The sequence below is a fragment of the Ziziphus jujuba genome, chromosome 9 (assembly GCF_031755915.1).
Source record: "Ziziphus jujuba cultivar Dongzao chromosome 9, ASM3175591v1".
Classification (NCBI taxonomy): Eukaryota; Viridiplantae; Streptophyta; class Magnoliopsida; order Rosales; family Rhamnaceae; genus Ziziphus; species Ziziphus jujuba.
Window position 1 is genome coordinate 3420208 of NC_083387.1, and position 13931 is coordinate 3434138.

The 13931-nt window shown below is 31.7% G+C and overlaps 1 protein-coding gene across 1 annotated transcript; it reads right to left on the bottom strand.

Annotated features, from left to right (window-relative positions):
• Nucleotides 1–10500: 10500 nt before the first annotated feature.
• LOC112493097 (uncharacterized) lies at nt 10501–12027 on the bottom strand. Its single transcript, XM_060820331.1, has 3 exons — nt 11478–12027; nt 11201–11350; nt 10501–10583 (listed from the first exon to the last, which is right to left on the bottom strand). The coding sequence occupies exons 1-3, from the start codon at nt 12025–12027 to the stop codon at nt 10501–10503; spliced, it is 783 nt and encodes a 260-aa protein (XP_060676314.1).
• Nucleotides 12028–13931: the final 1904 nt, after the last annotated feature.

Consider the following 13931-nt stretch of genomic DNA (forward strand, 5'->3'; position numbering starts at 1 on the left):
ATGGAGACTATAATAGCCTCGGTATTGGGTGTTGACTTGGCCTGCTATTTCATAGGCTATTTGGGACCAGGTTTTATAAAGGCCAGGTTTTGGGCCTGTGAATAAGATATAATGGGAATAGTATTTACTATCGGGCTTTTGTTTGATTGATTGGAGATAAAAACAAAGGTTTTCTAAGGTTTGAATAAAATCTGATTTTTCTTCTGGTGATTCAAAATGGGTTTTGTTCCAAATGGAATTGATTAAAGCTCTTTGGGGGGTATCTAGTTCAAATTGGGTTGGGAAATTTTTTTCAAAAATTTCTCCACTCCAAATTGGAACAGAATTGCTGTTGATTATCATGTAGCCGCTGGGGCGAGTCATGCTGTAATGAAAATGATTAGAGAAAACATTTTTTGAAAATGTGCAAATATTTGAAAGATATGTAAAAAGGGATATGTAGTTTTTGCAAAATAAATTTTTGAATATTTGGAATATGCAAATGCAGGAGTGTTTAAAAGATTGGAACAAGATAAGATAAGAGGAATAAAAAGGAGAATGATTGATTTGGATTTGATTAATCTGTTTGGAAATGGATTGATCTTGAAGAGTCTGGACATTATTTGATTGAAGCAAGAAATCAAATTTGATTTTTTCACCTAAAGGGTGACTGGTTATTCCATCATGGTGTGTGATGAATGGGTATAGAAGAGAAAGGAAAGGGATTCCTAAGATGACTTGATCTGTCATATTTTTAATAAGGACAAAAGAGGTTGTATAACAGATTTGAGTATGACAAATTTGTACTTGATTAATCTCATATTGTAAATCCATTTTACTACCATTAGCTGAGTTTAATTTTTCTTTTGTTTTGGTATAATATTTATTAGGGATAAGACTTTCATGAATACAATTTAAATCTGCACCTGAGTCTAAAAGGGCAATTGTGGTTAATTGAAAATCTTTAATTATTATGGTGATCTTGATATGCCATTTTCTAAGTTTGATTTTTTGAATTGAAGCTATACAATTATCACGGGAAGATCCTTCTTCCTGTTCATCAAGTTGATTAGGACTAAGGTTATGGGGGTTATCTTGAATGAATTGTAATCGATGTTTGAATAAATGATGTTCCATTTTTAATTCTTTAATTTCAGACTTGATTGTTTTAATTTCTGTTTGTAAATCTTGAACAGTTATATTTTTATTTTTAGATTTATTAAATGTTTGTAAGGCTTCTGTTAAACAGATTTTTTGAGAACTTTTATTATGTTGATTTGTTTCTTTGTGATTATCAGTTATTATCTTTTTATATTTTTTCATGTATTCTATTCTTTCATCAGGATTTTCTAATTTACTAAGTAATTCTAAAATTATATCTTCATCTTCTGTAGAATTAGTTAAGACACTAAGTGATTGATTACAACAGGTATCTAGACAACAAGCATCTAAACATCCTAAAGTAATTTTAGGGTTATCTGTGTCACTAGTGGACTCAGTGTAAATACTTGATTCGTCAGAACTTGATTCAGTGTAAATATTGTTTTCACTATGTTCACTATCTGTGTTGTGTATTCCTAAAACATTGATTAAATTTTGTTTTTGATCATCTGAGATCTCTAATTGTTTGATTGTTTGTTTGGCTTTGCAGTTATTAGCAAAATGACCAAATTTATAACATTTGAAGCATTTGATTTTAGTATTATCCTTTGAATCTTTTTTAGGTTTATTTGATTTATAGAATTTATCAGGATTGGGTTTATTATACTTATGAGTTGAATATTTAGTGTGTCTAAAAGTTTTCCTAGATGATTTATTTTTTATTTTGTTTTGCCTAGAGGGTGCTATAGTAGATAGACCATATTGTTGACAAAAGTTTCCTAATTCGTATTTAGTTTTCTTTTTATCATTATTTAATTGATTAGCTATTTTCATATCAGTGCACATTTTTAATCCTTCTTTTTTGATTATTGAGACTATATCTCCATAAGTTAATGAATCGTAGTCTATGTGACCACTATCATTACTTAGAACATTTCTGATTTTTCTAGCAAATAACTGGGGTAGACCATTAATAAATTTTTCTTTCCAAAAGGGTTGATTACTATCGTCTCTCATCATGATTCCTGTGGTAAAGGTTTGTACATACCATTCGAAATCACTAGGAGTTGGACAGTGTAAATTGGTTAACTGACTATGAATTCTTTCTGTGACAGCTGTAGGGGTTCCTATAAAGTGTCTAATTATTGTGGCTAACAAGGTATTGACACCATCTGGGACACCTTGACCTATTGATTCGTCAAATATGGGGAATCCTTCTTCATCTAATTTGACTGCGTGAATAATTTCTGATTTAGATTGATCTGTTAAGTGTTTTTCCCACCAGTAGTGTAAAGTACCGGTAAAACCTGTGACTAATAATTCAACAATTTCAGGTTGGGGAAGGTTTTGATTAGTAAAATAACTATTAGCAACCATGGACATGTGATGTAATTTGTTTAATATTTCTTGTTCTTTTAATCCATCTATATTCCATTCGTATAGTTTATCAGAACTGACAGAGAATTGATTTTTAGAAGTTGATTCTTGAAATTCAGGGGGTAATGGTTTATTATTCCATTGTTTAAAGACATTAAATCGTGGTTTTTGATTTTTAAGTCTATTAATATGATTATCGAATGAAGATTTATTTGATTCTGTATCAGATGAAGATTTATTGTTGATGGTAGCAAGATTTGAAGAAGAGGCTTCAGTTTTGGAACTGGAAGTTTTTAATTGTAATTCTTTTAAGAGTTGACTTAGGTGATTAGTTTTATTTGGAAGGGTTGGAACTTTTGTAATATCTGGAAATTTTATTAGTGGTTGAGGTTTAATTTCTTCTTTAGAGGAATTATCGATTTTGGTTTCTATTTTATCTAATTGTTTACCTATAGTAATAAGACTTTGATTTGTATAATTATTTTGTTCAATTACTTTTCTAGTTTCATTAATTAAATCGTTACTTTCATTGGTGGAAGTTTTAAAAGGTGAAGCTATGACTTGATTATTTAAATGGGGAATGATTATTTTCTCAACTGGAGGATGACTAGACAGGACTGTGGATTTATCTGATTTAATCCATTTTTCTTTTGTTAAAGTTTTTAAATTGTTTAAATGATAATAGAATTTTTCAAGAAAATCGAAAAATTTGATGTCAAATTTGAGTTGTAACATTGTTTGTTTCCAAGTTTGCCAAATTTCTTCTTTTTGTTCTCTAGTGTGTGATTGTCTATATTTGATTAATTTATCGTGATTTTTATCGAACATCATTTCTTGATTTAATTGTTTCCAGTGTGGTTTAAAGGGTGTATCTAATGTGTTTAATTGGGGATCTATGAAATCTGAGGCTGTGGGTGACTGTGTTGATTGGATTTCTTCATCATTGTAACGAGGTTGACTAACTTGTCTAGTGTGGTGAATTGATTTTAATCTAAGATTTTTAAGTTCATTTTCTAATCGTAATTTGTGTAGCTGTTGTTCTAATTCCTGAATTTTAATTCTTTGTAAATCTTTTTCTATTTCATGATCTCTTCGAGATATACTATCAGAAGAGATTGACTCAATGATTGGTTGATTAAGGGATCTTCTGGAGGAGGTTTCTCCTAAGGGTTGATTAGATCTGGGTTATCTGCACAAGTTTTTTCTTTAGAAGATTTTTCTCCCAAGAGTTTTTTACTACTGAAGACAGAGAGAGCTTAGAGAGTTTCTGGCAGATTTCTCCTCTTTTCTCAATCTTCTTCTATCCCAAAAAACTCTGTAATCAATTTATTTATTCTGAGTATATTCTGAGTGTTGAGTGCTTGTAACACTTTGGTTCTTCGTAATCAAGTAAGCATTCATACATTTCATTTTCATTATTTTCAATTATTTATTTTAAGCATTTGTTTTAATCATTCAATTCATATTGCTTGGCTGGTTATACCGCTTTCAATATTTTCATTTAATTATTTTAATCATTTATTTATTTTCATCTCATTATACTTGGCTGGCTTTGCCGCCTTTAACTTTTGTCATTTTCATTTCCTTCCGCTTAATCTTATTCTACTCTGTTCTTATCTTTGTTCTTCTTGTTGTATACTCTACTCTATCTCCCCTGTTGGTATATATATATATATATATATTTTTTTTTTTTTTCAAATCCATTAAATAAATTTTTTTTTCAAATCCATTAAATCAATCTTCACCAAACAATATAAAAATTCTTACATAATTAAAATCACAAAAATGCATTACTTATGCACCAAAATTTCAACATTTAAATCAACAATAAACTCAATAAAATTTAAATCATAATTTCATCCAATTAACCTTTTCCACAATAATTCAATTCCATGAATAAGTAAATAATCAAACAAATAATATATTTTTGTGATCACGGTAATTTAACACAATTAATTCCTCAACCTTCAGATCAATTCACAACAAATATCATTTAATCCACATATAATTTCACAACTTCACATATAAATAAGTATACAAAAATATATTTTAATAGATACCATAACCTCATAGTAAAATTAACAATAATTTAATAGCGGCTTAAAACTACAACTTCCTAAACTTTCAAAAATATTATTTCAAAGCCATACTTATTCAATTCAACATGCATCTGGCATCTCCAATATAAATCATTATTTAAATACTACATATATATATTTTTCAGACAACCATAGTAAAATAATAATATTTTATGTAAAAATGGCATCTTTCAAAGTACTCTATCATAATTTACAAATGAAGTACCTATAAGAAGCTAAAGAGATGAGGAATATGTTATCGACTTCCGTTGAGCTCAATTCGACCGGCAGTGATGGGAAAAATGGATGGAAAGTTTTGGCCAAATGGACCTTAGAATTGAGCTCAGAGGATCCGAAAATATTAGAAAGAAGTATCAATTTGGCCAGGTGATGACCGGACCGCCGGAAAACCAAATTTACTATCACCGATGATGGAGGCCTGAGGCCGCATCCGGCGACGATCAGCCTTGTCCTTCTGGCTATTGGCTGGGTTTTCCACCGGCTTTCCATCTATCTGGCACATGTAGCTTTCCAGCAGCTGGAACCCACGAAATCGGGAAGGACCCGAGAGGAGAAAAGAAAGGAAGAAGGAAAGGAGAGGGAGAAGAAGGAAGAAGGAGAAGAAACGAGTCCCCCTCCCCTGTCTTTTTACCCCCCACGTGGGGAAAGAAAGAAAAATAAAGAAAAAGAAAAAGAAAATTAAAAAAAATATAAATAAATAAACAAATAATATTATAATAGTATAATATATAAAATAATAACAAAAATAATATAATATATCATTTACTTGTGTCTGACATGTGGCATTTTTTCATCGTGAGACTCGGCATCATTACTAAGTTACGCATTGCATATACTGTTCATATGTTAAAAAAATAATATTAAAATAATACGGTATTTGAAAAACTTTACAGATCCATAACTGTAAAACTACATGTCCGAATCGGATGTACCGCTAGTCTACAAAGTCGTATCGACGAGTACTCCAACCCATGTATGAGTCAAAAATCAATTTCACAAAAATAAAAAGTCAACTTGAACACCCTTGGACAGTTCAGATATCAATTTGTTTTGCTCATAACTTTCAAACCGTAGCTCCTTTTTCGACGTGCTACTAGTCTACGAACTCATGTCTATGTGTACTTTATAATGGTGTCTCGGTCAACCTAGAATTCTTGCTGAATCAAAAAGTCAAAGTTTGACCCTTCTCTGTCAATGACGGTCAAACCCCGATCAACCTTGGTTAACATGAGAAAATTTTGGCTTACTTCGGGATGGGGTGTTACAATTAGGTTATAGTTGTAGACTTATATTGTAGTTGTATGGTTTTATGTTGTATTATTTCACTTATATTGTAGTTGTATGGTTTTATGTTGTATTGTAGTTAATACTAATAGTTAGTTTATTTGGTATTTTTGCTAGGTAAATGTATGCCAAAATTATTTAATTTAGATAATAGCTTGAAAAAGATATTTAATTCAAAATATAATACATGAATATGATTGAAGATTAATAATTAAAAAGGTCTAAAAAAATTTTATACAACTTTGAGCCCAATGTATACAATTTTTATCTCAAAATAGCAAAAATAAAAAATTTGGGCCAAGGCCCAATATGAGGCCCAAACCGTTGACCCAACCCAAACCGAACAATGACCATTGGTTTAGTTCAGTTTCGGATGGAACGTGATGGTCGGTTCGGTTCGGTTTCGTACCCAACCTAAACCGAGTTGGTCGGTTCGGTTTAAAAAAGCCCATAAAACCGAACCAACCCACACCGAGCTCACCCCTAATCTTAACCCTTGTTGAGGCCCTAGGCAAAAATAACAATTAATTTTAATTTTTTTTGTCAATCTCTTTTTATTTTTTCATTTTAAGATGGAAAATTGCTCCGTTCTTCTATTAAAAAAAATGAGAATATAACTCTTTTGGGAAAGAGAAAGAGAGAAGGAGGGAAAAAAAAAAAAAAAAGGAATGCACAACCAAAATTAAATTAAATTGTCATGAGACATGTATATCTCAAAATCCAATCTTCCATCTTATATTAAGTATGATGGAACTACAATAAGGCTTGGGGGCTTTTTAATTTCTTTTGAAAATATTTATATCTATCATATAAAATTAAGCATATTATTTAATAAGGTGCCCCAAAATTGTATCACTTTCTTTTTGAACTTATTATCTCTTTAAAGCTAATTAGTTCTCAATCATTTATTTTTAACCTTATAATCAAGTCTATAATTTTTTTTTAACCTTAATTGAGTCTATAATTTTTTTTTTCCTTTGATAAAGTTTATAAGTTCTTAAAATATCTAAGTTATTATTACAGCTAAGTTATCGATTTAACAATACTTGTTTTTTTGCCTTAATCAAGTTTAGAAATCAAATTTTTTTGCCTTGATTAAGTGTATAAATTCTTAGATATCTAATATAAGTTATTGTTAATTAGTTATTTTATTTATAAATTTTGCCTTACCAATATCAAATTCTTGTATATTATATGTATTATCTTTTTAACCTAACCTAATCAATCAAAAGTTTTTATATGTCCAAATAAAAATTGAAACCTCTTCTCCCACCATAATACTGTTCTATAAGAAAATGGAGTCCGTTTCTCATACTCAATGACCTTTTTTTTTTTTTTTTTCAATTGTTTATATTAAGGAGACGAAGTAAGTTTTTTTTTTTTTTTTTTTCTATATTCATTTTTTATTCACAAACTTAATCATGATATGTTTTGTTTAGTTTATAATTTAAAGTTTGTATAATTTAATGCACAGATCAATTTGATCATTAACATATGACAAATAGTAAAAAACTACTTTTGGATTTGGGTACATAATAAAAAAATAATTGAATGTTAATTCAATTATATATATCTTTAAGATTTGAAATAGCTTGAAGTTAAAGATTTAAAATATCAAACTTATAGTTAAATTTTTGGCCCCTACCTATGCAATCCAGGTTCCGTCCTGATGGGTTGGTTTTTTGAGTATGTGGATTCAAATTTGGACGCTGGAGCAGGTCGTATTTTGTTGTCATATAGACATTGATTTCTTAAAATTCTCATTATGAAGCTCCACGATTTGTAATAACGGACGCACACGGGATTCATTTTCGTTTCTCTCTTATTCTCGTGCTTCATCAGAAATCCTCCGTATTTCAAGTATGAGAACAATTGGAGGGTAAACAAAATTATTATTTGCAGTACAAATTAATTAGTAATTACTGAGCTGTATATCATCTGATCCTACATTTATCACGATTTGACTCAGCATGATCTAAATTTGGGATTATATTATATAATTTGCCCCTTCAAAACAAATCTATTAACATACAGAGCATGTCAAAATTCAAAAGTCCTTTATTTTGATTATATTCTTTGTTCTATAAGCAGAGTATTGTCCGGCGTCCGCCAGCTTCATGTTCCAAAAAAAAAAAAAAAAAAAAAAAAAAGATCAAATTGATTGACTATTTATGTATCAAAAGGATTCTTGAAAGCAGTACGTAGAAGATCAAAGTAGAGTGGAAACTGCGCGGCGGCGAAAATAGATACCGGAAGGCATGTCATGGCATAGACGGGAAACACAGCGTATTTGAGTTTATGTTCAACGAGCAAAAAATGTCCGGCACAAAAACAAACGAGCATGGAGCCAATGGAGAGGACAAGCGATGTTAAGCCAAGCAAAAGCTTACAGGGCAGGTTCTTATTGAAATCTTTCTCTAAGAATCGGGAGGTGATGATTGACAGGAACATGACCAAGGCAGCGAGTGAGAAGCAGAGGGCGATGAGATGGAGAAGATTGGGAAGGCTGGTCGATTTTCAAAGGTGGGTTTGCCACTTTCGCTATGAGTACCTCCTGGGATGGATGCGGAGGTGGCAAAAGCCACGCCGGCGATTAGTGCAGCCACCACAGAGCAAGATTCAGAGGTTTTGATCAGCCATTCTCGGCCTTCTTTCACCAGATTCTTGTGTGTACTCGAGAATACTTGGTCTGGGGTCTGGTGCTTCTTGTTACGGCGGAAAATGATGCCAGGTGGTAGAGACTCTCTCACAAACTGCATGCAACATTGCATGATCTCAATATTAATATTGATAATATTGCATGCTCTCAATGTTCATATTGATATTGATATTGATAATGATACTATGAGGATGCGAAATTAATTAATTAATTTATAATTTAATTAACTACCTTAAACCATTTGATTTCCCATTGCAATTGGGAAGCAACCCCAGGAATGGGCCAGAGTTTATCTTCTTTATAAATTGCTGCGGCATGCAATACGCTGTTGAAGTTTGAATCCACTTTTCGAACTATACTCTCAGTAAGGACATTTTTCTTTATCAACAGATTATATAGGTCGACTTGCCTGTTCTCAGCTGCCAATATCACAATGTTCTTATTGTCTGCGTCCCTATCTTGTATGGCCACCGGATAAACTTCCAGCACTTTCTCAACTATCTCCGTCACCCCATTTTTTGCCGCTATTAATAAGATGCTGTCTGCTTTTATCTTTTTTGTGCTTTGATTTGCCTCCACAGCTGCACAACGCCAATATAATATTGAATATATATATATATATATATAATGTAATTTTTCCAGTAGACTTGCACATCCATTATATAATAATAGGAATAGGATAGATGTACCCATATTATTAATCAATAAGTAATTTAATTACCTTCATTCCCATCCTCGTGGTCGTGCAGGAAGCTCCCTATCGTCGAGGATTGTACTTCTTCCGTATCCGCTTCGGCTTCTACGTATTTGTATATGGATATAGATTTAGAACGTTTGAAGAGTTCATCCAGGATTTGAACTGACCATATATGCTTCTGTTTCAGTTCCTTTAGCTCATGTAAAAATTTTATTATCCTTTTCGATCCTTTCGAACATAAATAAATATTAATTAGTCATGGAGAAAAAGAAATTACCAAGATATATGTAAATATATACATGATACATGTATACATTTTAATAAATACATACCCAGTCCAAGACCGCAGTCCAACATAAAATACAGGCCATGCCTTTCAGCGCTAGGAATTCTTGTCTGGGACTCTACATCAGCTGTTGAGAATCCTTGTTCATTTTTAAATTTGCTGTTCACTGGTGGAAAACAGAACTTTAATTCCAGCTTGGTTTTATGGGACAACATATATAGAAGATTGGTTTTATGGGACTATATAGCACATCCCAAATGGATTTTGGATAATTTGGATCATCTGGCATATATTAACCATAAAATTCCATCTGTCTTTCTAACTATTTTTACTAGGATAGAAGATATTGATCTTTCTAATTGGTTAATGCCAACTGAGTTTAAAATCCATTTAAATGAAAATGAATGTGCAAATTCTATTTATTTATTTATTTTTTTGAAAAGAATGCAGTATTAAATTTATTTTTCATTTACTACACAGTATAAAAAATAAGGTTTGATTAGTGATAAGCTCTAATTTAGTTAAATTAATAATAAGCTACTCATCAAGTAAAATTTGCTCAATTGGTATAACCCTCATACCAACGTTTTATGGTGCCGTGATTTGAAGACATTTTTTTTTTTCATTTGTGAATGATTAAAAAATATTAATTTGCTATAAAATTTGTTAAGCATCTTAATTAATTATAAAATTAAAAAAATGAACATAATTTTAAATTGCATATATTGGTTTTTGGTGTTTTTTTTTTTTTTTTTTTCCCTCTCTCTCTCAATGTTCATAGTCAATTGAGATGCTACCCAATTTCATAGAGAAAAAGCAAAACAAAAAATGTCCCATTTTACCAAATGGCAACAATTGAGGTTTTATGCCTCCTGAAGACCCAAAAGCGGCGCGGGGGGGTGGTGGAGAGAGAGAGAGAGAGAGGTGTTCCAAATCCAATGTTGTAGAATTAGAATATATATATAATACGCAATATATGTACATACGTACTTTTAAGTTAGAGTTAAAGATTCAAAATTTACTTATAGTTTTGAACGCCATTCTTTCTATCATCAGAGTGGGGATTTGAAGGATCAAGCTTGAGCTCATCCACAACTATACCTTCCAGATTTAAAACCAATTATATATAGATCAACACCGAAGAACTACGATAAATATATATATATATATATATATATATGTATATATGTATGTAACAGCCCAGACCACACACCACCTTATAAGGCGTTCGCATACGATATTGTCCTCTTTGGGCTTGGGGAATGGTTTTGTCAAAACGCATCGTAAGGGAAAGATATACACACCACCTTATAAGGCGTGTTTCGTTTTCCTTTCCAATCGACGTGGGAATTCACAATCCTCTTATAATGTGTGTTTCGTTCTCCTTTCCAACCGATGTGGGACTTCACAATCCTCCCCCCTTGGAGCCCAGCGTCCTCGCTGGCACACCTATTCGGGTACTGGCTCTGATACCAACTGTAACAGCCCAGACCACCCGCATACGATATTGTCCTCTTTGGGACTGGAGAATCCTCTTACAACCCAGCCCTCAAGGTTTCGTCAAAACGTGTTGCAAGGGAAAGGTATCCACACCATCTTATAAGGCGTGTTTCGTTCTCCTTTCTAACCGATATAGGATTTCACATGTATATGTATATATATATATATATATCTGTGTGTGTGTGTATTTAAGAGCTATAGCTAGCTTGTTTACTTACATTTATAGATGAGTCCCTTCCATAATCCAAGCTTACTACCACTTTTGAAGGCAGATGAGTGAGAGGCCAAAAAATGGATCGGAGTTAATCCCTTGTTATTCACGGAATTAACAAGATCCTCGTACATGTGAATTATAAGGTATCCCAAATCTGTGAACATATTTAAAAAATTAAAATAAAAAAAACTGTGAAAATATGAATTAATCAATCAAGTGCATGCTCAATATAATTAATTAAGATACTATATAAATGAATAATTGAACTAATTAATGCTGACCAAAGTGCTCCCTACGGATTGCAGCATGCAGGATAGTTGTACCATCTCGGTCTCTCTTGGCATAAGAATAGCAACTAGCCATAGACTCGGAAGATAAGCATAGGGAATGAAGGTACGAGAAAGCATCCTTCTTTCCATTTAGAACTGCAATGTATAGAGGAGTCTTAGACCTATTGGTTTTGACGCCGATCAGCTGTGGATAATCCTTGGCAATGCACTTACACATACCTACGCTCCCCACAGATGCTGCATGATGAAGAGCTGTATAGCCTGCGTCATTTTGAACTCCAAGTGCTTCTCTGTCTTCTTTCATTATCACTTTTACAAGTTTTGAAACAATCTCTTTTTCGTTTTGTATCACTGCCGCATGCAAAGCTGTCCTGCCCGTCTGTGTGATTCTCGCTTTGTGAGTGCTTGGATCGTTCTCATATATTTTCACTACTTCTTCCCATTTTCCTCGCAGTGTCATTTCAAACAATTTTTCCAAATTTTCCAAAATTTCCAAACTTTCCAAACTTTCAATCTCCACTACCAAAGACGACGACGACATTATTGACATTCAAGGATAATATTCAAAACCCCTGAACGATAATAATTAGTATTGGTCTTCTAAGTTTTATCCTGATCCATCGGTCGTTTTTGTTATCTCTGTTTATATGTGGAATAAAGAACCCTTTACCTACTTTATTCCAATGGCAGAAACTGTCTCTTATACTCTTTCATAAAACAACGATCATTAGTTTATTCTGATGTTATTCTGTTCGGGAACACTGGCGGGGCTCTGTTTATAGTACAGAAGAATAATTAATTAATTAAGTACTTTTGAGACTCTTTAAAAAGGCTTTGATATACGGAGACAACCTAGGGGCAACCTCCATTCGTTATTCAAATAATCTAAATGATTTTAAAAATGAAAAAAAAAAAAAAGAGAAAAAAAAGAGCGAAACCCAAAGAATGTTGCGTGTGTATTCTTACTACTAGTCCATCAAATTTGAATCCAAGTACTCAAAAAACCAACCTATGGGTATACTTGTTCACAATATAATTAATAAGGTTGGATTTTCAGCTACAAATTTGTTTCATGACAATTTAATTTAATTTGTTGGTTGTGCATTGTCTTTTGAGAGTTTCCAAGAGAACTCTCTTTCTCTTTTTCTTTATTACATTCTCACTTTTCTAAAGAGAAGGACGGAGTATTTTTATTTCTTCTTTCAAAACAGCGACATAACATTTACTTTACGTAAATGAGAATGGAAGTTGCTGGTTCTCTTTAATTTCCTTGTTGATTAATATATTGTTATCCAAATCTTCGCTCTCAATTATATGGTATCCTAATTTCCTTTACAAATTAAGGTTTTGAAGGCACCACACTAGATTCTAGATGTCCCGCATGTACGTCTAGGTAGTCTAACTGCTGCAGTGCGAAAGCCTAAACGATAATAAAATCTCACAAACACATACAATGATAATCTAAATATGTTGATTTGCTCATAAATAACTCTAATTTAGAAATTAAGGTCTAGTTAATTCCGTAGAATAAACAACTCTCCATTACAATCACTAATACCATGTATTTATAGGCATCAAAAATAAAAATCTAGTACACAAATTAAGAATTACCAAAAATAACAAATGACTAAAATCCCCTAATTAAAAAGATTCCTAAACAAATATGGAAATAAAACATTAAATCCCCTTATTTGCAAAATGAAAACTAAATTAATTAATTATTTCCAGATTTAGAATGCTCAAATTTCTTTATATATGGGCTGCATCAATGTGTGAATCCTAGCTGTACATTCTATTGTACCTACTGGCAAATATGTATACACATTTATATTATCAGCATCATCACGGAAAAGAATAATGTTGTTAACTTTGCAAAAGAAGAACAGTGGTGTGAAATGAAAACGAGTAGTTTTGCTTTGTTGCTGTATCTTTTGCTTTTGACATGTGCTTCTCGTTTTCAGTCCGTTATATATATATATATATAACTAACTGAAATCCCGTTTCTGTTTTTGTTTTTAGTTTTAAGTTTAGTTTAGTTTTTATTTTTATTTAGATTTTATTTTATTTTATTATTATTTCTTTTTTGCGTTAATCATCAAATTATGCAAGTGTCTCAAATTGTTAACGTTAAAACCAAAATCCTTGGATATTAATTATACGACCCAAGGTCTCCAGCTTTTTTCAGTTTTATTATAATAATATCTTTTTTTTGTCCTTTCCTTTTTCTTGTTTTGTTTTTGCTTTGGTTGCTCATAATTATATATACATATATATATATATATATATGTATATGTAGAGATATATGCATGTGGAGTTAAAAATAATCATATATAGAATTAACCTTGTGAGTATTTAATTATATTTTTGGATGCAAGAGTTCGTTTTCCTCTTGGTGTCTATATTTTTTTTTCCCCATAAAAACAAAATTATATATTTTTTTAATGG

Coding starts and splice junctions, on each gene's coding strand:
- LOC112493097 (XM_060820331.1), bottom strand. CDS start 12,027: ATGTCGTCGTCGTCTTTGGTAGTGGAGATTGAAAGTTTGGAAAGTTTG. Junction 11,351..11,477: donor AATCCGTAGGGAGCACTTTG/GTCAGCATTAAT, acceptor ATATGTTCACAG/ATTTGGGATACCTTATAATT. Junction 10,584..11,200: donor GAAGGGACTCATCTATAAAT/GTAAGTAAACAA, acceptor TAAATCTGGAAG/GTATAGTTGTGGATGAGCTC.